Source organism: Thunnus albacares, chromosome 16 (assembly GCF_914725855.1).
Source record: "Thunnus albacares chromosome 16, fThuAlb1.1, whole genome shotgun sequence".
Classification (NCBI taxonomy): Eukaryota; Metazoa; Chordata; class Actinopteri; order Scombriformes; family Scombridae; genus Thunnus; species Thunnus albacares.
Window position 1 is genome coordinate 1,638,802 of NC_058121.1, and position 24,565 is coordinate 1,663,366.

Consider the following 24,565-nt stretch of genomic DNA (forward strand, 5'->3'; position numbering starts at 1 on the left):
ATCAAGCAGCTTGTATGAACACAGCACCAGCTCCAGAAGAACTGGAGGAAAGCTGCACAGGATGAAAAAGAAGAGCAGGGTGGATCCAAAAGCAGACAAGCAGAAAGAGAAGGAGAGCTTGAGATTCTTCTGAAATCCCTTCCAGTATTTTATGCCAGTTTCTGTAAGAAAAGAGGGGTGGAAAGCTTGATATCTCCAAAGAGGGGCTGGGGGATTGCATCCAGAGGAAGTACGGAGAACCAGCAAAGGTGACAGACCTCAGCTCACCTGGGCATTTTCCACTTCCTGCTCCACCAACACAGCCCTTTGATATCCCCATGCCCAAGCTCAGTGAAGACAGAGAGATAGTACAAAACGCAAGGTTGGCCTCAGCTCCAGGGCCAAATGGAATACCTTACAAGCTCTATAAGAACTGCCCCCAACTGTTGAAGATCTTGTGGAAGCGACTGCAAACAGCCTGGAAAACCGAGTGTATTCCATCTGAATGGAAACTAGTGGCATTTCCCAACTGAATGTGAAGATGTGAAATGTGAAAATATTCTTTTTCATCTTGGCAAGGAGGATGACCCAGTACCTGACAAGCAATAGCTACATAGACACCAGTTGTCAGAAGGCTGAAGTTCCAGATTTCCCTGGATGTATTGTGCACTCATCTATGATATGGGGACAGATCCTATGCAAAGCAAGAGAAAGGCAACCTTCATGTCATGTGGCTGGATCTCACCTATGCTGCCGTCCTGTGGATCTGGCCCACAGGATGGCAGCAACTATATACAGCCATGGAGTGTTCCATCTACCCAATCCTCCTTGTACGTCAAGGTTCCTGAGGCAGATGGACAAGGTTGTATCATGGGAAGGAATGAAAATCAAGCCCTCCAAATCAAGAAGCCAATCGGGAAATGAATCAAACACAACAACACTCTCTTTGTCTTTTGGGACATGAGGAAATTCCAACACTGGCCTAACAACCAATCCATCAAAGCCACCTCCTTGGAAAATATTAAGTGTGGTGCTATCAATTTCCTTTGTTTCAGCAGGTGATGTGGCCACTGAAGACATGCAAAGTCCCCTCTTCAACAGCTACCAAAATGGATCGTATTTCCAACTCGTTAATCGATAAATGGTTGGTACAAACAAGAGAAAGCTCGCCTTGTGCTTGAACTGAGGGAGTCATCAGACCACCGAGTAGCAAAAGGAGACATACCTGTCTGCACCAGTTGAAAGTGGAATGCGCAAGCAGAGGCTGACCAGGCCATAAGCAGGGTAGAGACTGGGTGAGCAAGCCTAGACTGGGGAGAAACAACACTGTTCAGGTCCAAAGCAGAACGGGAGCAGAACCTGGTGAATGCAATTGCAGTTGCTCAGGAGCGTCAAAAAGCCAAGACTACATGAGAAGGCTACATCAACAGGGCCTTCAGTTGGGCGGATATGTAGAAAATCCCACAAGCTATACTCATCTTCCTAATCCAAGCAACCTATGACAGCTTGCCCTGCCCCCGAAATCTCCACCAGTGGTTCGGCAGCAACAACATGTGTATGCTCTGCAAGACCAGCAATGCAAACCTCCAGCACATACTGTCTGGTTGTAAGCTGGCACTAACACAAGGATGGTACAGTATGCGGCACAACCACGCTTTGCAAAGGTGCACTTTGTCAGAGCTGGAGAGACCATCAGTGAGACCAACATAAGGTCTCAGCTTTCAAAGTTCTGGTGTCAGTGCCAGTGGAAATGGAGAATGGCATTACAGGTGGCTTGAAAAATGTTCTTCCAGTTCTTTCCTGTATTTTTGTAAAGTTTACACATTGCAGAGTTTTATAAAGCAACAACAAAACATTTAATTTAAAATGTCATTTAAACCTCCATCAGACTGCGGTGCTTTCAAATCACTATGTGTAATCAAAGGGTCAGAAGGCTGAGCCGAGAGGGAGTCTCAGCCAGTGTGTTTGAGACAGGTAGCTTAATAAAAACTGTCATTGCTAATAACCTCATCTCTCGGTTGTCTACACATCACTGCTTTTGGCTTTCACTCATTTCACTCTGTTGAGCATCTTTGCTTTGTGTGTGTGTGTGTGTGTGTGTGTGTGTGTGTGTGTGTGTGTGTCTACACCATGTTCCTCCTACAAGCACACACAAACTACTGTGCTTTTGTGATTCAGCAAACAGTAGTGAATTTCATAAAGATTTCATAGCTTCATTTAATGTTCTGCAAGCTAAAATTCCATTGGAACACTAAAGAAAAAAAAGAGTGTAACACACTTTACAGACAGAGCTGCAGGCTCTGAACACTGGACTGCAGACTGATGTCCAACAGCTGAGAAAATGGCAGCAACTTCAAACAGTCCAACACACTGTGAACTGGATCCCTGTCCAACTAAACTGTCTGACACAACTGGTGCCAAGAGTGAAGGATTCAGCACACAGCTTATAAAGACGGGCAGCCAGCCAGCAGCTCATCGCATGAGTATTAATGAGCTGTCCAAGCTAACACATCTCCGCCTGTTAACATCACAACTTTTATGTATTTATTTTTTACATGGTTTGCATGAGGACATTCATGAGACATGGTCACAAGTACTGTATGTGTCTTGAAAAGAAATGTTTTGCCAACTAGTGGCTCCATTGGCTCTTGGAAAGGCAAGTGGAACTAGATGAACAGTGATGGCCGTTAGACAACCGAGCAGGCCATGCTTTTCAGATGAAGCTTAAGTTAGAGTAGTCTTGTGCAGATCCACAAAGCCTAAGTGGGATAGGTGCTGCATACAAAAATCAATTAAACCAAAGTCAAGGATGAGGAAGACTTGTAGTTGGTTTCAGCATCACTAATAACATTAATGGGAGCTGTGATTCCAGTATTCGGGTACTGCTTGTATTGCAATTCAGATGATACTGCCTATCAAGCCAGTTGCTCTTTGCTTGCGTGAGGATATGATGCAAGGACACTTTAAAGGTGCAATAGGTGAGAGAACTGCGTGGAAAAATTTCCTGATGTAACTAGTAACTATTTGTAAGACCAGTGTAACTAGAAGAAGGAATGATGACTGAACTACTAAGTGGGAAATGCCTTTCAAGCCAGTTGGGCCAGCCACGGTAGTTTAGCCTAAGCAGATACAATAAACAATGATATAAGGCCAAGGAGAGCAGCAGAGTAGCTGCTCTTTGTTTGGATGAGGTAGGACTCAAAGGCAGTTTAAAGGTACGTTAGGTCAGGGAAAGAGAATAATGTCAACTGTCAGAAGGCCCAGCAGAGTTATGTTGGCATAGCGGAATACCAACTGCAGGGCCTGGTGATCAATCAAAACATCATTTAACATGAATTATTGGCTTCCACAAGAACTCTCACCCACCTTTTCCAACATTTCACTGTGTATTGATAACTAGCTAGCCTGCTAATTTTCAGTTAGCAACCTAGCTATCTTTGACAGCTATTGTGACTGACTAGCACTTGCATGTCCTAGAGCTTCAGACTTTGAACAACAACCTACATTAGCTTTCTAGTCAGCTGAAGCTCACTGGACAGCTTAAAAATATACCCGCAAATGTCAGCATCGGTCAGTTTAGAAGCCAAATGGTGTAGATCTCAATCTGCCGATCAAGCATATCAATCAAACAAACACATCCCATCCACTCAGAGGCTTAGATGCTAAAGGAGCATGTCTGATGTATCTCCAAAGATCCATTATCTTCCTTTAAGTAAAAGAAAAAAGTACAATAGATTTGAGAATCACTTAGACTTTCTGTGTTTTCATTCAAACTTTTGTCAATTTAATGTTTGTGTTTGTTTCTTTTTTCTTATGAAAGCAATTACTCAACGATGGCTGCTCTAACATTCGTGGAAAAAGTTGCTGCTTTGACGGGAGCAAGAATTCAAACCACATCCTGGTTGTGAGAGAACACTAAATTTAAAGAGTACACTTCATTTTCTCTGCTGAGGCTGACAAAATACAAAATCAATGTTGAGTTTTCTTTCACTGCTGATTTAAAATAAAGGCTCTGGATATGAATCTGAGTAAGGGGAGATAGTAAACACTGCCAGTGTGTGTTTTCCTGCTTCACTGTGTGTATATACAGATCTTCACTTTCTATCTCTGCTTTATACCACTGAGCTTAGCCCAGAACATGTCTTTATCATTATGAGTAGAGGTTTGAAATGAAAAATAGAATGGCATTTTATTCCCATGCACTCAATGCTTCCATGGCTAACTATACCCGCTGGTCACACACACACACACACAGCTTTTCATTACACCGATGACTTATTTGACAGCAGAGAGCCACACATAAATTATCTACAGAGTGTTTATAGAGGAACAGTGTGCTCCAGACATTTAATGCCTCTTTGAATTTCTCTCTTTTGCCTTGTGTTTGCCACGAATGAAAACTGCACTGAGAGAGGCCATAGTTTCCCCTAAGGAGAAAGAGCACTTTATGGGACTTGTATTGACTGGGCACAGTACAGAGAAGAAATATCCACCCTTATTAATATTTCATTGTGCTTTAATTGCTCTCATTACCTCCAGATTACCCTGTGTTCTGCTGATACGTTTTTATAAGGTAATGAATCCCTTTCTTTAATAGTAAGCAGCCACAATCCAGGGCGTTAATACTCCCCTTGAACGTCCTGTGAAGCATCTCAACAAAAGTAAACCCAACAAACAGTAAACAGTGTAAAGTGGGTCAGCTACTCTGCACGGTTCATGGTCCACAAAAGACAGGATCCCTGTGGAGGATTGCATTCATCTCAGAATCATCTCGAAAAACCTCCCCCTGGTTCACTGACAGCGCTGAGAGAGCTGCAGGAAACCAGTTAACAACAGTTCCTGTCTTGTCTCATTGTAGTTTAATGGTATGTGGTGTTGTGGGGAGTGCTGTGGCTGCTAAGCATTAAGCTCAGGCTGTAATATACTGTATATGAAAAAAAAAGTTATATAAATGTTAAATTATAATGCTAAAAATACCTTTTTCCTCTATTTGGTTAGTTGAAAGGCTCATGCACACACAACAGAAAAGACCAGCTTTTATCTACGTATGGTGCCTTGCTCAAATGTTGAAATTTGTCATCCCTTCACTAACGACTGCATTATCTACCAGTAACCGTGATAATAATAAATCCCATGAGGGGTTTATAGCCTTAATGTTTCAAAGCTACACATCAGCACTTTGATCAAAACTGTAGGCTTTTTGCTCCTCGTGTCTAAGTACTGAGATTACAGTGTTTCTACAGCTGCAGCTCTGAAAAAGCGCTGCAGTGGGTGAGAGCCGCGTAGGATGAATGGATTTGGTAGCAGCAGTAACACTACAATCATCATCATCACCATCATCATTGCCACCGTGACTGCCAATCTCTGCCCACCATGCCCATTACTTCTGGTTTGAAAGGTAAAAAATGGTGTGTTTGTCATTCTCTGCACATCTTCCTCTGGATCTCTGAGGTGCTGGTGCTGAAAGTCTCATGGTGACTTTGAGAGAAGTGACACTGGAGAGTTGCTGCTTCAAATCCTGAGAGAATGAAAAGGTTACCCAGTGAGTCAGTGAACCTACTTTGTGAACATCAACAGTTAACATGTCATTTACTGTATACTAACTTGTCATGAAATTAGACTTAAGGCCCCTTTACACTGTATGATATTGGGCTGTCTGAGACTAAAGTCTATCATTATGAGAGAAATTTCTCTCACAAATCTTTGTTCATCATTCCAAAACTATCCTCTTAGATCTCACTGTGAGACTTGTCCACTGATGGACAATTCGGAACTTTGGGAGACCAAACAGAAATTTGAGACCAAATTCTCACAATGTGACTGCTGCTACGACCTACATCTAGAAACCAACCAATCAGAATATGACAAATGACAAATACACTGGCCAGTGACATTTTGTAAGTGGCATTACTCAGACTCTAGTAACCTGGTTACTAGGAGTGTAAAGATTAACTGATATGAATTGGAAAACCAATACAAGAGTAAGAGATTCAGCTACATCGATAAAGAACCAAAAATCCGTCCCAAATTCTGCACAAAATTCGCAAAAAAATATGTGTAAAAAATCCAAAAAATAAGACTGTCAAGAACCAATTGTCCCTCTGTCTCTCTCTCTGCACTGTGCCTGCCTGTGTGTGTGTGTGTTAGTGTATGTGACCCACGCCTCTCCTGCTGCCTTGCAACGTTTCCCAGTCATACACCTGCTTCAAACCACCCACCTCATTCCCACACTGAAAGCAATGTCTGTACTACCATGTTTACTGCTGCCTGATATTTACATTTGCAGTCTTCAAAATGTGTGTTAGTATCATAAATTATTCCGGGGGAACCTCACATCTTGCTACTAAATTATGAAGGTGATGTGTGCGCTGACAGAAAAGTTACCAAAAGTACCATCAACACAAGGCGAGTAATGCTAATGTACTGTAAATAGCGTTAACACCAGTAACGTTAGCAGCTAATGCTACTTCCATTTGACCCCTAGCTTGTCCCGGTTGAAGGCAAAACTGTTAATGAAGCCACAAGCTGTTTTATTTGCAGGGACATGAGTCCATACATACTTATTGAAAATACCAAATTCAGAGGGATGACACTAACCTGGAGACTGAGGAAAATTTCAGATTAATCAGTGATGGTTAATTGCTGCTCTGTCGCAGGACGTTAACTCTGGTTCCCTGCATATAAGGTCGCGCAAAGGGAACGTTGACATTGATGTATATTGTGAGGCGCAGAATCATCTAATATGGACAGAACTATCAGGGATGATGGGCTGCATGTTTCTGGTGAGAACAGACATGCCAAGTTTTCCTTATGGAAATGTGGACCTCAAGGACATGCCCCCTAAAATTGGACACTGATGATCATAAAATGTAAAAGATGTATTAGAAATTGTTTTCTCTAATACATTTCCGCTAACATTGGCCTGACACCAGGATGACGATGGCGAGTCTGTGCCCATTTCCACCATCACACCATAAACAGATCAGCACTGGCTTGGCTGTTCAAACGGAGCCACTCTTTGAGTCTGTGTTTGAAGGGTTGCTGCAAACTTTGCAACCTAGCCAACAGTATCAACCATATGGGCCTTGTAGTTATCAGCTTGCCAAGTCAGCCAACGTGAGCCCTCCACATTCTGCTGCTTGGCTTAAATGTCTGCAGCTGAATACGTGTGAAATGGGGTGTTGTCATTTGCACTCAGCAAATCATCCTGCATTCAAAAAAGGAATGTGATCTTCTCCAACTGTGCTCAAGTGTAAGCGAAAATATTGTGCACACATGCGTGCCTGCCAGGCTTTTGTGTGGGAGGATGCAGGACGCATCTGACACACACAGATAAGAGCGAAGTTGGCAATCCAGGGATGCTCTCTGATATAGAGAGATCACGGGCGGGCATTTTTTGAAGCGCTCAATGTCCTGTGAATGTGCAGACGGCAACGGCAGCTCAGTGAGTGAACAAGGAACAATGGGCTGACCTATAACACAGTAATAGAGAGTGTGGGATGATCCAAGCGTGAGGTGTGGTATTCAGTGTTTCTATATTCGGTGGCAGGGTGGAGTGGAAGTGATAGTGTAGTAGTAGTGGTTGGAAGTTAAGAGAGAGAAACAATGGATGAAAGAGGGTTTATAGGTCCTAATATGTGTATATTACATCACAGCAGTAAAAATAGTTCAGGATGGTAAACTCTCTAGTAAACCCTCTTAATGGAGAATTTTTTGTAATTAAAATTTGCCTTAGAATAAGATAAAATTAAGTCAATTTTAAGATTGTACACATCACATAACATTTACACTAGTAATAGGACAATTTCAACATTTACTGACTATAATGTACATCATCATGAACGTACATTTCATATAATATTCATAAAAAATTTAAACATAACACAAACACACACATCAATTCACTATTGAGTAGCTACAGTAGAGCATATATTACTACATGGTATGAAAAATTAAAACTAACAGTGATGTTGGATAAAGTAAAGTCATACAATACTGCAGTAGTGGAATATAACCAAGTACATTTACTGATGTACTGTACTTATATAAAAATTTAAGATACTGTACTTATTTTGAGTATCCCCATTTCATGCTACATGATACTTCTACACCACATTTATTTTACAGCTTTAGTCACTAGTTACTTTTCAGATTTAGATTTTACATACAAAACATATGAGTTTATAAAATATGGTGATACCTTGTTATAAATACTCGGGGAAAAAAGGGAGAGAGTGTTTTAAACTCGGTGCTCTTCCTCAGGCAGCATCTGAGGAAGAGCGCCAAACTTGAAAAGCATTGCAAACCAGAGTAGCTGCTGATCCAAGCTGTTTCTGTGTTCTTCATACCATTTAATGTCTGTACTCATGCACATAGTGAGCATATTAAATTCTCTCACTTTTTTGCTTATGATGGTAGTATTTTCACTGATCTGCTTAGGAAGCCTTTTTCCACTGTTTTCCTGTAGATGTCTTGTGAAAAATAAAATCATCCAACAGTATATAACCAATTAACTACACTTCAATCAACTGCAACAGTGAAATGCTATGTACACAGTAATGCATTAATATTCATAATATACTATAATAGTACTTGCCATTTCTCTGCATTTTGAGTGCTTTTACTTTTCACACTTTACATACATTTTGATAATAACATTCTTAATCTTTGAATATGTAAATATTTTTTCATTTCAAAAGTTGAATTACTGCACACAATATAGCTCATTCACAGTGTTTGTGCACTGGAGGCTTCAAGTTTCCACACTTGTGTTAAGTTGCATACTGGACCATGATTGGATCCAAACTAGTCACAAACCCTGCTTGTAGGTACACGTTAAAATTAAAAAGATTCAAAGTGAACACAAGAAACTTTCCTCCTTCAGCAGATGAATGTGAAATTAAACTCTGCATATACTGTACATCATTCTGAAGATCACAGTGATGCTCCGACATCCAACTAAAGGAACAAGAAGAAAAACACATTTTGAAGTGATCTTAAAACTTTAAGTTTGTGTAGGAATAATTTAAAATATACTGTTTTGATGTTAAAAGATGTTAGAACTTTTTATATATATATATATATATATATATATATATATATATATATATTTTAGTGTTTACAGCATATTCCTTACATTTTTCATGCAGTTCTTCTCAAGGCTGGATTATCACCAGGAAACAAAGCAGGAAACTTCCCAGGAGTCCCAGACCCACTAGGTTCACGGTGTAGCTATTAGTTTGTGGTGTTTTTATGAAATGCAATTTTCAAGATCCTTCCTTTATCAAAATGTAGTGTTAAGACATTATTTCAACTGATACTTCATATTCCTGAAGTGATAAAGTTCAGTCAAAGTGTGATGAGGTTCATGAAATCAATAGCTGAGGTGGCTGATGGAGGGACATCCCACACAGCTCATTATTTTTAATAAGCTCCACCTTTTCAGTCTCATTACTGCTGTCTTTGCAGATACCAGTGCTGCTCTTTCTGCCAGCACGTTTCACTCTTACTTATTTATTCATTTTTGTAAAGATTTCTTTATTACTTATTTATACATTTTGTGTGATATGGAAAGATGTTTCTAGGTAAAATAATCGACATAGTATGTAGTCACAGAATGATGTCTGCTAAATTAAGAAATAAATAAATAAATAAAAACGTTAAAAGAGAAGTTAAGTCTGGCTGAAACTTCTTGTATCAACCTTTCGTGCTTTGATTAGTAGCCTTTATTGTGTGACTGTTGTTCACAGTTGGACAGCTCCCTGCATAGTGGAGGAGGATGCTGAGAGTGATGCTGGCAGGCAAATGAGTTAGCTCACTGCTTCCTATCTGGAAGATAATTCCACAAACACAGCTCCCCATGCTCTCTCTGGCTCCTCATGTGATTGGCCTCAGAGTCCAGGAGCTGAGATGTATGAGCTGAGCTGTATGCATAATGTATGTGTGTTATGGCTCGCTCATAGCTTAAAGAGCAAGAGCTTCCCTTCTGTACAGCAGAGAAATGCAGGGAGCACATCATAAATAATGAGAAGCAGAAAGTAAAGAATATCAAAGTAAGATGATCTGCCGTCAAAGTTTGCATTTTGTGTGTACACAGGGGTGTATGTGTGTTTGTGCTGTACAGCACTGCAGGTGTGTTCACAAACTCAGGAAAGTAGAGTTATGTTCAGCTTGTACAGTAATAGGTATTCAGGTTGTGTCATGGAAAAAAGCTTGTTGTGTCCTTGAATGTCCTGAAGCTTTATTGAACCTGTAATTTACATTTTACAGTTTTGACATTTAGCTGATGCTCTTATCCAGAGTTACTCACAGTGAATGAGCAATAGATTGAGAATGGAGTGTGTTGCGAAAGGACAACTTCCATAGGACAGCTGGATGTTGATGACACATCGGGGCTGTTGCATGGATCAAACAGAACTAGCAGTGAGAAACAGAGAATGGTCTTTTGGTTGTAGACAAAGATGCTATTTCTTACTGGCAGTCCACTGTATTGTACAAGAGTCACATTTTGAAATTAAGCTGGCTAATAAGAAGAAAAAGTGATGTGTGCCAAATACTGTAACAGTTAGCATCTAGGTAGACATAAAACAAACTAGTTTCTATTGTGTACTGTATCTAAAGGCAAAGGTGTTTATACCTGGCTACACCTTACACATGACCACACTTGAGTCATACAAATAGGGATAATGACACACACTTTTGGACAGTCATCATGCTGTACTTCGTTGTACACATGAAAAATGACAGAAGTAGTGGTGTGAACAAATGAAAAAACAAGACTAGGTCAAAACCTAGTATATGGCTGGACTGTGTATGGTTGATGTGTGAAATTGTTGCCAGTGTGTTACAGTGATAGTCAGTGGTAGTGTCTATAATGTGAATTCCTGGATATTAAATATTAATCTGCAATTTTCTGTAGTGGTCCCAGTAATATTCACTTAAGTAGCATATCACATGACAAGGTTAAGCTATGTTTGAGTAAAAAAAAAAGGTTATAAATGCAGTTGCAAGAACAATACTTTCCACTCATATCTTGGGATGTTTGATTAGAAAGAAAACAGATTTTATTGAATTATAACTATTCTGATTATTATTAAGTGCCCCTGCTCTTTCAGCTGTTTCACTCGGTGAATGTCTCTTGTTTTTCACTGTACATTGAATGTTTTGTCACAGTGATTGTTTGAGTGTTTTAATTCTGCTTTAAATCCTTCATACCTCTATGCACTTTTCTTCGGCCTCTTTCTTAGTTAAGGAGGCTGTGGTATTTTGACAGCATTTTTGGTTGCAAATTCAGGAGGTTTATCTCTACCTAGTTACTGCAGTTACTGTCAAATCAAGCGCACCTGCAGAGCAGTCACCTCACACTAAACTGATATAACAGCTTTTGAGTCTCATGTTTTACCTGCAAGACTCATGTTTTAATGCTGTTGTTCATCGTTTGTGATGTGAAAATGTCAGAAAAATAAAAAAAAATTTTCCTGGTATTAGTTCATTTATAAAATCTAAACGCACCGCAGAGTGTCTCTCCTGCTGGCTGCTGCCAGCGCTGCCACCCAAAGAGTCGATCACACTGGACGGTAGAGACGCTGGTGCCCGTCTGTTTATATAGGAGCTGGAGAGCGTCAGAGCTCGGAGCAGAAACACAGTCACTCTGCATCGCTGCTGTCCTGTGCTTCCATCATCTCACACCAATTCATTTTGAAAGAGTAACGGCTAATGGGGAAACTCCAACACATCTGGCTGACCAATGGTGTAACTTCATCACTCACTCACTCACTCAGGCACTCATGGACAACCATGGTTGGGCTGGCCCCCGCTGTTGCAGTCTAGCCAAAAAGAGCTTGAGAGGGCGGGCTCCAGGCCTGCCTATTTTCACACCTCCACACACCTGTCCAATAGCTGCGTGAAGTCAGGTTTAAGACGCTGTTGGACAATCCGCCACGCTCTCTGTTTGAAGCACCCTGTACATTTCCACAGCTCTAACTCCATCAGTGCATCAGTTATGTCATACTCTGCACTCTGCAGCTCTGAGTGTCTCATGTAAACACAAATACTGATTTAATTCACAAAGTATTTGCTGTCGGGTTTTTTTGTTTGTTTGGGTTTTTTCGTTGAGCTACTGTCAATGAAACTAATTACTTCCTGCACTGATGTTTCACATTAAGAGTCCCTGGCATCTCAGTGAGCAAAGAAAGCACTCAAAAGGAAAAAAAAGAAAAGAAGAAAAAAGAAGATTGGAATTAGTTGTTGAATGACAACTATTTTGTTCTTTCTTCCTCTGTTAAAAGAGACACTACTGATTCAGTTGGTCAGCTTTTAAATATGATCTAAATTTTTTCCATCCATGGGCTTTTGAAGCCTGAAATCAATATTTTATAGACTCTAAGTTTGAAATCTTTCTTGTTTCCTCCCAAAAATAACCCTGCCTGCACATGTTCCTACACACATGAGCTGAGCTCAACAGAACTAAACAGAGACAGGGAGCAGTGATGCCAGTAAACAGTCCATGGTGAATGTTGCCCTCTACTCAGCTGCCCTGGCATTTGAGGAGACTCCTCTCATTGCAGTCTGTTATCTCTCTCAGTATTGTTCCTGGAGAGGCTTGACCATGAAGGTCAGTGATCTGTGGCAATGTGATCTATAGTACAGAGGGAGGTTAGAGGTTGCTGCTGCATTACAGGTACAGGAGAGGCTCTTTCATATTTTCAGATGTGAGCAGAGTGCACAGCGCTGCTTTCTAAAGTGGTGTTTGACATTTGTCCTTTGTTTTATCAGTATTTGGCAGCACATTTGCACATGTGATACCTTTATCAATATTACATGAAGGTCTAGAGCTTTAGAAGTCTGCACTGAAGTGCCTGGGAGAGCGTCCATATTCTTTCTTGAAATACAAAACAATATATCATTGCCAAAAGATCTATAATGATAGCTAAATTCTTCTTTGCGGCTTCATGTTGATTTTGAAAAATTAAATCATCAAAAAAATCAATTGTTTGAAATCATTAAAAATAAATAAAGTAAAGTATAAATAAGGTGTTGCCTGATTGACAGAAGTCTCAGCCTGTCATGGTCATGTGTGTAACGGTCCCTTTTCTATAGAGTCATAAAGTGAGAGGAGCTGTTTCAGGTGTTCCAATAGTAAAACATCCAGTTTATGTTCTCATGGACAATATTAGGTGACTGACAGCTGGAGTGCTTCAAGGCTTATATGAAAATGAAACTCTCTCGGTACAAACCAAGATGAACAACTGTATTCGAAAATATCTGGCTCTGGTTCCTGATCATGTCAAAGTGTCCTTGAGCAACTACAGCTTCCAAGGAGCATTTCAGTAAGAAACATCCAATCACAGAGCTTAAAATTTTGTTGCATGTGCTGCTAGCTACTATAGAAACCTGAATAGACATACAGCAGGCTAAATTAGTTTATGTTCAGATTCTGAGTCAATTGTATCCAATTCGATACAGAACTCTGACTGAAATCAGCAGATGAGACTCAAGGTTATCATGATATTGAAAAATATCCACCATTACAAGCTAGAAAAAATACACCATTTCTCAGGGAGAAAAAAGAAATAATTCAAACATATAATCACAACATCAGGTTCAGATCACTTGGTCAGCCATTTAGAGATAATTTGGTTACACACAGATTTAATAACTATATGCTTCATGTAGAGCATAAAGTCAACTGAAATGATTTAGTGGTACATTTAAAAGTAATGCACAAGTTACTTTCCCTAGTAACTTATTACTTTTTATATGCAGTAACCGGTAAAGTGATTGAATTATTTTTTGAGAGAAGTAGCTACTAACTGTTATTTATTGCTCATTTTCAATAACTTGCCCAGCATTGGTAAAAATAGGTCCAACAGGTTTGTAATAAACTCTAGTTTTCCTTAAACTTAAGGAAACATCCCTATAGGACATGTTTCTCTAGAGTATTTGGTCTAAACACACATTTTTGACTATAACACTCTTTTCTTATGTTGCTGCCAGTCCAGGCTTTTAAAGTTTCTTTCACAGCCGTACTTATTGAAGTTTCTGTGCATGATCTCCAGCAGAATGTCTAAAATGTAAAATGCCATTGCTAAGCATTCCTTGTCATTTTGTGGCTGGTAAAAATTTCCACCCAAAAGGGCAGCTCGCAGCCCTGCTGCTCTGTCGAGAGGAAAGTGTCTTTGTTGAAATGCTGGTGTCTGTTCTTTGGAAGCGGAGCGGCCCCATAGTACTGCTGTCACACCAAAGAGGAATCTAAGAGACTATTCAGAGCGCTAAGCAAGAAGGTTAATTAGCCAGACAATAGAAAAGTAATTTCATGATGTCACTTCTGCTTCCAACTGAAATTATTAATCTTTTGAACAGAGCCTCCTGGAAGCAGGGTTCAGACCTGCTTTACAGAGAGAGAGTGAGAGAGTGAGAGAGAGAGAGAGAGAGAGAGGCGAGAAGCACAGCTGAGCAGACACTGAACTAGCTGTGGGGGTTATTAACAGAAGTGCGACGGGGCTGCGGAATGACTGCCAGGGTGTTTTCTTTTGCTTCTTTCTGTTAGTTAGCTGAATAAGCTGATCTTTACCTCGAGTGGCTCTTATGAAAACCCCTCCCTGTCACTTTTGATAAATGAGATTGGTGTAACTAGAAAAAAAACACACAGCCACGTGGGAGAACTCGAAATGGCACTGCAGCAGAAAGTGACACATTCCAAAATGTAGTGCTTTGCAGAGGTGTGTGTGTGTGTGTGTGTGTGTGTGTGTCTCACGCACAGCCAGTGTGCATGCATGTGCTTGTTGGGTTTGTGTGATTGACACAATTGTGTGCAAATGTCGACGCAAGCATTTGTATGTCAAATTACCTTGAAGACACTCTCCATACTGCTTGTTTGGCATACACAGAAAAAGTAACCATCCTTATGGAGGGGGGACTCTTGGCCTGTTGGTAATGTCATCAGTTCAATCCACCCACCATATATGATGCAATGACCTGAGGAGATGGATGCAATGACCTTTATATTTCCTCCTTCCAGCAAACTTTGATTCACAACTAACTGTTTAAGTAAGACCTGACTCATTAGTTTAGACTCCAAGTTTAGAAAGCACAAAGTGTTTTCAGTGAGCCTTGAATGTTGCAGATAAATAGAAGGTACAGTTTATAACTCTAGTAGCTCCAATGTGCAAGCATCGGTTTCTTATCCTAATTACGTGTATGTATTTTTTTAGATTCTCTACGCACTTTGTCTACTAGGTAGTCGGAAACACTGAAGAAGTCATGGAACACGAAACAGCCTTACTAGCCTGCCTGCTGCCTTCTGCCCACTGGTTGAACATCCTGAAGCATCCTTACCATCAAACTTTACAAAGGTCTATCATCGTCACATTTAGTAAGGAAAAAAATCAGACCAATAGTTCTCTTCCCATAGAGCCTACATGAAAACTATTTTCGCTCAGTAAATTTCTGCTGTCAGTCAGCTGTCCACTCAGCTTGTCAGGAGCTGCTGCTAACAGACTGCTGGGTCTGTAGACAGTGACAGCCAAACAGATGCCGGAGTTGGTGTGGTTTGAATGGACAGAATGCTTCTATAGTGCTTATGCACCGCTCACATCTCGCTTTTGATGTGGATTCGCAGCAAGAGTCCACAGCCATGTTTGCAGCTCTGTGAAGCTAGCTGCTGATGTTTAGCAGGTAATCTATATAATGTTTGCTATCAAAGTTTAGCACATTAGCATGCCAACATTGGCAGGTATTTGGTCATAAATCAAAGTACTGGACGAATTAAATTTCTGACCTGACGATGGTGTTTGATGAAAAGTCAAGGGATCAGGGTAGTTCCTGCTCTGCTGCACAAGGCAACCAATTACCCAAAAACCCTTCACCCAAATGATATTTTTAAAAAGTTAGACTTGCTCCTCATAAAGCAAAGTACTGGACAAATCTATATTTTGACCTGGAACTTTGGATCAGTGGATCGAAAGTTCCATCCTGTTGGGACATGAGTGTGAACCCAATAGACATTTCATTCCAATCCAAAAATGTCAACCTGCCTGTAGTGCTACTGGAAAAGTCAGAGGATCACCAAAGTCATTAGAATTCCTTCTTTGGGGATCATGAATGTCTGTACAAGAGTTCATAGCAAACCATCCAATAGTTGTTAAGATATTTCAGTCTGGACCAAAGTGGAGCAAACAAAAACCAAATGTAAAACAAATGGTACCCAGCACTTAAACTCTACACAGCTCTAAACAGCCTGCATTCACCTAAACACCAGCTTCTCTCCACAGGTCACACCCTCTCAGGCTCACACTTCAACTGTCTTTATTAAGCTCTGCACTCTGCATTCATCTGCTAAAGTGCAAACTCAATGTAATGTCTTGCAGAGTCTGCAGCCTTCAGAAGATGATAGGCAGATTTCTGCCCAAAAGCTACTTAGAGCTGTTCACAAAACCCACCGGCGGCAGAATGCTAATAGGAGCTAGTCTGCCATGTCTTGGAGATTAGATTAAATATCAGGGCCCTGATCCTGCTTCTGCAGCCTGCTCTCCTGCAGACAAACGTTTCAACACGGAGACTTACATCCAAATCTCATGTCTGTGGATGTGATAAGTCTGATTGTCACATCCGAGCTGAATCCTCCGCAGCAAAAAACCCTCAGTGCAGCAGAATATACAGAAAAGGCACAAAGGTATGTGGTATATAAAAGTGTCATATAACCTCTTTAGTATAGTAGCTGTAGTATTCTTTGCTGAATATTAGCAGATATTTAATGCCAGTATTTAAGGTTTAAAGACCGCTATAATTACATGAAATTCAGTGCTTTAATATTCATTAGAGTGGAAAAAGCAGTGAAACAGCATTCGCATGTGACACTTAAAGCATTCAATGATAGTGGAAGCTGGAGGATGCATTTGATTGTTACAATAGAACAGGGTAAGATGAGCATCTGGGTACCTTGCCCACAGCAAACTGAGTCATTAATTCCACATGTCCAGAAGCTATGACAGCAATGCATTATTTTATAAACAGTTTTTTTCCTCCTGTGATCTGATGCCATTTGAATATCTGCTCAATTCTATCTATCTGTTATCTATCTATCTAGTATCCCGTATCTATCTGGAGTCTATCTGTTGACAACCTTTATTCATGACATAATGACAGTACAACTAAATAAAAAGTGACCTGTGAACAAGAACTGCAATGAAATGTTTTACATTTTTTTGTCAACGAATAGAAAATTAATGATAATGTGAAAGACTGATGAATGGACAAATTAATTGAATACTGTTTTGATGCAAAGTCTCATAGCGGGAGCTGCATGTATCTGTGGAGGCACACACTGTGACTCCTGATTAGTAAAACAGTCTCCTCCAGTAATAATATCTCTTATTCAGAAGCTGATTTAGCTGTTTGACCTGTTGCTCTGCTGTTAATTAGAAGCATCTTGCATTCACTAACTTTCTGTCTCTGTCAATAATGTTACCTGTCATGAGCGTTTCTTGGAAGAAGCAGATTTATGGACTAAATTCATCCACAATACACAGAGAATTAGACAAGAAGCAGTGACAAAATAGCTGAACAAACAAGGAGTTTGTTCCCAGGAGCAGGGTTCATATTACCACAGTCACTGAGTGTGCATCACCTCACATCATCCGGTCTTTAATCCTTGGAGTTTACTCAAATATACTCCAAAGAAAAACCATAGACACCTATTATACACCTGTGAATGAGGCAGAGTAAAGCCGACATACTGTCTGTGATATGGAAGAGAAATAACAAACCAACAGGGAAACCTCCCACCATCAGCTGTATACTAATGAGATGTATTCTTGTACTAGTGATGTAAGGACATGGAGGCAAATTACTCATGAATGTCTGAATCATCATTTCTCATTAGTGTATTGCATATGATGTAGCACACACTGGTGTGTGTGCACACACTGGCCCTGTCACTTAGACAAAAAGAGAAACAGTAATGTGGGGGAGCCTGAAAGCCTAAAGGGCCATTATCTTCATTGGGTTCAGGATGAATAGATAAGTGCCTGACTAAAAATGAATGAACAACTCTTTTGTGCCGATTCATGTTGGAGTTTGGTACTTTTCAGGTCTACAGTGGTACGTAAATACATCCTCCCACGCCGAGTCCAACAACAACTCTCAATCAACCCCACCTTCTCAGACTTCAACCCTGTAACTGTACGAGTTACTGTGACAAAGTGTACATTTAGCATGGTCAGTGGTAACACATTTCCCAGGTATTGGATTTGACGTGATTAGCAATGCTTGTTATGCAGGATACTTCAAATACAGCTTATGTGAGATTTTCTTGACCAGAAAAATGTTAGCATCAGCTAACAATGTCAGCTTCAAATGTCTCAAACCAAGACAAGCAAATCTTTTGTGGTCTTGCAAATAATGTCTTCACTCAGAAGTAAAAGCAGAGGTAGATTGAAGATGTTGTTATGGTACCGCAAAGCCTCTGAGGGAGGAGATTGTGGTAGATGCTTTAGCATGCAGTGGCTGACTTCAACACCAGAGACTAGAATTTACTCTCTTCTCCTACGAACAGTTAAAGTTGATTTATTTTATTCATGACCAACATCTTTCCCTAACCTTGACCAAGAGATTTAAGAAAAGATTCTTAACTTACTAGCTTTGTCCAGAGCTTTGAACACACACACACACACACAGTCCTCATCAGCAATCTCAAGTTTGCTCAGTTGTCATCACATACCCTAAGAAGAAATTTAGGTCATGTGATAACAGGTGGTTGTGTATGGAGGGAGATGGTAATTCTGTTAATATGTTATATGGTCTGTGCAGGAGGGTCTTCACTACTAATCTTTGATGCTGTAAGTGGTAGTTAGAATTGTACTTAAGCAAGTCATTTTAGTTGTCTAAATTAGAACAAACCATAAACACGGCAAATAAGAAAACGCTCATACAAATCATCAACAGTCAGATGCATAGTTTTGAAAGGCTTCATTTTGTGTTTAGGTAGAAGGACTTCTTGTGTATCATTTTGGTGTACTCTACTGCTCTAGTACTACAGAGACTTGACTCCCATGCTGGTTCATGAACAGTCTAGAAGTACTCGGAAAAGACAAACTTGTACAGGGAACAATATGGGGTAATGATGACTTGTTTGTGCTCAGGGGATTTTCTGAGCTGGACCCTTTAGATAGCATATATAAGCATTCTGAATTCCTCCAGCTTCGAATGAAACACTCTACTGTTGCCATGATACCAGAGGTCAGGCATGGATACCAAGACAGAGTTTTATATCTAAATGTTCTTTACTGTGATGATACAACACAAAAGAGATAAAAGTTACTTTTTGCAATGCCTGTGGCACAGTGGTTCTGATATGTAGTTTTGGTGTCCATATTTATCAGTGTAGGTGTACTGGGATCCAGTTTTGTTGCTACACTGAGTCTATTCCCATTTGAAATTTTTTTAGATAAATTTTGCATTGATTGCCACAGTGTGCTGTCAGGAGACAGACTGTGGTTCTGTATATTTCAGTTTGCCACTTTTTCTTCTTCTCTTTACTATTCAAACTCAGGTGCTGTCTGTGCAGACTCTATATCCTCTGGAGCTCGTGCTGAAATGAAATTTCGGCATGCACAACACAGTCAGGAAAGTTGTGAATGTTCAGGAAAATCAATATCAACTTCAATCTTTTACAACAGTATGGAAGTAGTGTTGAAATTGTGGTTATCATGACAACACTGAGACCCACATTTCCAAGTCTATCTACTGTAACAGTATGGGCCTGCCTGTGTTCAGATAAGTAGTGCTATGGAATGATTCTGCACCCGGTCTCTCCCCGTCCACCTGTGGGCCAGTCAGGGCATGAAGGCTGGAGTCTGGCAGCCCTGGGGTTGGCGCAGCAGCGTCTGTCAGGAGCTGTGATGAGTGTTCACATCAAGGCCTTCCACTGATTACTGCTGTCCCAGCTCTGCTCAGCATATGAGAGAGCCACCTGCATGGCCGCCATGCTTGACTTGTCAGGAGACATCTCGTTTTGCTAACACTGTGACCTCCACACCATCTATCCTCCACAGAGAGCCCTTGACTTTGACCGGATGATTTACTAAACATCCCTCCTCAGTGCGCTGTGCTGCTCTATGTGATGGAACACTCCTATTTGTGTTCCCCAGGCCTTTGAGCAGATTCTAAAGGACTTTGCAGGTCATTTGCAGTGTACCTTATTCTGGGCTGGAGTTTGGGGCAAAATAACTTATCCACAGCACATGAAATATTGTATAGTAATAACAGTTTCAGGCAGTTTGGAGTTCTTGGATACAGTAATAATCTGCACCATTGTTCTTCTATAAATCAATCTGTTGATCTAATATTGATTTAAAGAGATAGCATCAGTTGATGAAAAGTTTTGCGTTTGTTGTTCCAAACAAAAAGAGTGGTGTACCTTAGATCTTGAGTAGGAAAAAATCTTGTGGTGCACAGGATACAGCATATGAATTTTAAAAAAGGAGGTAGGGTAGAAAGGAGTTGTAAGTTTTTCACCAAAGATTTTATGAAAAATCATTGCACTGTAAAAAAATGGCACATTTATTCAAACTTCACTGTCATTTCAGTATTAATATAATTCTTAAGAATACCACAAATTCTCACAGCAGGTATACAAATAATGGCCGATTGCTAACGAAAGCCAAGGTAAAAAACAATAAGGTGGAATTTCCTGAATTATAATGTCTCACATGGTAAATTCAGTATAAAGTACATTTGCAAAGTAAATTTTCAGTGTTGTTATATTACAACAATGGAATCTAATAAGAAAACAGAAAAACTGCACATCAGAAAATTTAAAAAGAAGGACAAATAATGTACACACACGCACAAACACACACAAAACAAGCTGCCAGGCAGTCACAAACAATTTTTTTCCCCGTCTGAATTCCCTCTAAATCCAGTGAGTCATATTAGTGTCTTGTGTGTTATGTCTCGTGCTATATATACATTATACTTTGTTGAAAAGAGCTGTCATTCCTTGTTCCAAAATACATGCAGAACTGCATTCAAATGTCCATCATTTTTGAGGTAGTTAGCCCCTACAGTCAGCCACAGGCTAAACCTTTTCCTATTCATCCCTTTAGCTTTTATAGTAAACTCACCATCATTATGCTCATTAGCATATGCATTCCTAGCTTGACAGGAAATAGATAGTTCAACCCAATGCAAAGATATGATTCCTCACAAAAAAATATTGCATAATGCAATGGAGTGTATGTGCAGGTGGACATGTGAGTGTGGGTATGTGGAGCCATATCTGAGTGTATGCCTGCTCTGTACAGATGTAGATATGTGTATACTTGTGTGGGTGTGAGCCAGCAAGGAAAAAAGGGATAATCTCAGTTTATATTGGAAAGCACGCTGTTTTTATTTCATGCTGTTTATCTGCATGTTTTTGTAATCTGAATAATAATATTGTATAATGACACTACCCATGAAATGAAGTGCAAATGTGCACAGTGGTGTACTGAATTTATTCTGACTCCTCATTCCTTTTTATTTTGACTGTCATCTGAGTTATTACACTGTATCTCAGAGGGATTATCACATGTGCAAACATGCATAAATATAATTGAAGGTGCGTCTTTGTCTTTACAGCAATAAGTGAGGTTACATGGGAGCAGGCATGCATGATAGGTCCCACTTTACTTGACCACTGAGATATGCTAATTTATGGCCGTCCCATAAATCTATACCTGAGTGCTCTACCCACCCACAGAAATTGACCTAGGTCACATGACTTCCCAGAGAGATACCGTTCCAGTGTCCCCTGGGAACTGATAACTGACAGGCTCCATTATGGAACAAACTGTGCAAGACAAACACAAAATATATGGCTTTGACAATAGAATTTATATTGTTTTGAATTAAAAGTCAATGTCCAGATGCTTTATATCTCATGAAAATGTAATTATTGTCACCATATTACATAACCCTGCCTGTGAATATGTGACTTCTTAAAGGGAAATTACTTTTACAGTTTGGATGATTTGATTTCATAATTTTGGCCACCATTCCTAAGTCTAATAATAGGGCACCGTGTTAATTCAGGCAGAGTCATTGAAGTCATACTTGCGCTAGTCATGTTTCACCATCAGCTGCTTGGCTACCAGTGTCAGTTCTCACTCCTGGCACTAAACTATGTAATTATTTGCTATAAATGGTCAGTTCCTTGATGGACATGTCTCTGACCAAACCATATTAATTGAGATTAATTATTATGCAGCAACATGACTTGAAATAAGGGGGCAAGAGCAACAAGTCAGACGATGGCTACATTAGATTAGCCAAACTTATTTGGTGGAGATAACAAAGGGGAAAGGTAAAATTACCTATGTCTTATCTTTCAAGTGCACTTAGTTTTGAAAAGTGGTATGGCTTAACTTTTAGTTTGGCTAGACTTTTGGGTTGTTTACAACCTACCTTATGGTATGACTGCTTTTTCTCAGCAATTATTTTTGTGAGTACATTGTTATCGTAACTGATGGAAATTATGTCCAAAACTATGAAAATAACACTGAATTTGTACTATCGTTAAAGCTTTGGTTCAAAATAATAAAACTTGGGGCCTTTAAACCAATTCTTGCTATCTCGTTACGTTTTTTTCTTCCTGCCTTTTCCACCTTTTTGTCTCCCCTTACCTTCAAACCCTAAGCAGATTGTAAAAGTCAAGGATCAAAACTTTGTTCTAATGCCTGGAGCTGTGATGACAGCAGTTGTCTGGACCAAAGTCTTGTCAGATCAATACACCTCAAGATGACTGGAAAAGATTCAGTCCTCTGGGCCAAATCCAACAGAGATTACTTAAAACTGAGGCACACTCCCCTGTGAGCCTGCCACAGGAACTTGTGAGATAAGATAAAAGTTTAATGATCCCTGAAGGTATCTGATAAAGATTTCAAATGAGGCAATGATGGTATGTTTAAAGTGATTCCATTTAACAGATGTTTTGGGGAAATTATTTTAACATTTTACTCATTTCTGTTGAGACACAGTTGGGCCTGTGACTCCATCTCACATCTTTTAATCTCTTTTATGCCTGAGTGTGTTCTGAGGTCTGAGGGGTCTTGTTGAATTGCTGATAGAGTTTATGAATGCTAACTTTAACTCATCTGTCTTTATCTTTCTGTTTCTCACACAGGTTCCTATGTATGACTCTACCATGGACCACATCATCTGCTACCTGTTGGTCCTGGGAGCCACAGTGATGATCACCCATGCATGCCCCAAGTACTGTGTATGCCAGAATCTGTCAGAGTCCCTGGGAACACTGTGTCCCTCCAAAGGCCTTCTATTCGTGCCTCCGGACATTGACCGCAGCACGGTGGAGCTGCGACTGGGAGGCAACTACATCCTCCGTATCACACAGCAGGACTTTGCTAATATGACTGACTTAGTAGACCTGACCCTCTCCAGGAACACCATTAGCTACATCCAGCCCTTCTCCTTTGGTGACCTGGAAACGCTGCGCTCACTTCATCTGGACAACAACCGCTTGATGGAGCTTGGCCCTGATGACTTGCGAGGTTTGGTAAACCTGCAGCACCTCATTGTCAACAATAACCAACTAGGACGCATTCATGACAAGGCATTTGAGGACCTTGCACCTGCCTTGGAGGATCTGGACCTCTCTTACAACAACTTGATGTCTCTGCCCTGGGACTCAGTCCGCCAGATGATCAACCTGCACCAGCTCAGTCTGGACCACAACTTGTTGGACTTCATTCCAGAGGGCACCTTCACAGACCTGGAAAGGCTGGCGAGACTGGACCTGACATCTAACCGACTGCAGAAGCTACCCCCAGACCCCATCTTTGCCCGCGCCCAGGACTCGATGATCTTGACCACACCCTACGCTCCCCAGCTGTCCTTGAGCCTGGGTGGGAACCCACTGCACTGCAACTGTGAGATGTTGTGGCTGCGGAGACTTGAAAGAGACGACGACCTGGAGACTTGTGCCTCCCCTCCTGCACTTAAGGGTCGTTACTTTTGGAAAATAAAGGAGGAGGAGTTTGTGTGTCAGCCACCTCTCATTACCCAACACACCCACAGAATGCTGGTCTTGGAGGGCCAGACAGCCAGCCTAAGGTGCGAAGCTACTGGAGATCCTTCCCCCACCATCCACTGGATCTCCCCTGATGATCGGCTGCTTGGCAACTCCTCTCGCACCGCAGTGTTCGGCAATGGAACCCTGAGCATCACTATTACCACCTCCAAGGACTACGGCACCTTCACCTGCATTGCCGCTAATGTTGCCGGGGAGTCCACTGCCTCAGTGGAGGTGTCCATAGTCCAGCTCCCCCACCTTAGCAACGGTACCGGGCAGCCAGCACAGCCAAAGTCCCGTCTCTCTGACATCACAGGCACCACCAGGATCAGCAAGGGGGCTCCCAAGAGCCAACCAGAGAAGGCTGTATCTGTCTCTGAGGTAACAGCTGTGTCAGCGCTGGTCAAGTGGATGGTGAGCAAGTCAGCACCCAAGGTGAAGATGTACCAGCTCCAGTACAACTGCTCTGACGATGAGGTTCTGATCTACAGGTAAACACTTCAATATTTTTGTAGGAAA

General features: G+C 40.8%; 1 protein-coding gene across 2 annotated transcripts in view; it reads left to right on the top strand.

The window, feature by feature from the left end:
* The window catches only part of lrfn2b (leucine rich repeat and fibronectin type III domain containing 2b), a 171,923-nt gene that overhangs the window by 129,703 nt on the left and 17,655 nt on the right, over positions 1-24,565 (top strand). For both annotated transcript variants that reach the window (XM_044330008.1, XM_044330007.1), the window contains one exon: positions 23,141-24,537. In XM_044330008.1, the coding sequence (XP_044185943.1) occupies positions 23,147-24,537 (1,391 nt within the window). In that variant the 5' untranslated portion in view covers positions 23,141-23,146. The remainder of the gene's footprint in view (positions 1-23,140; positions 24,538-24,565) is intronic.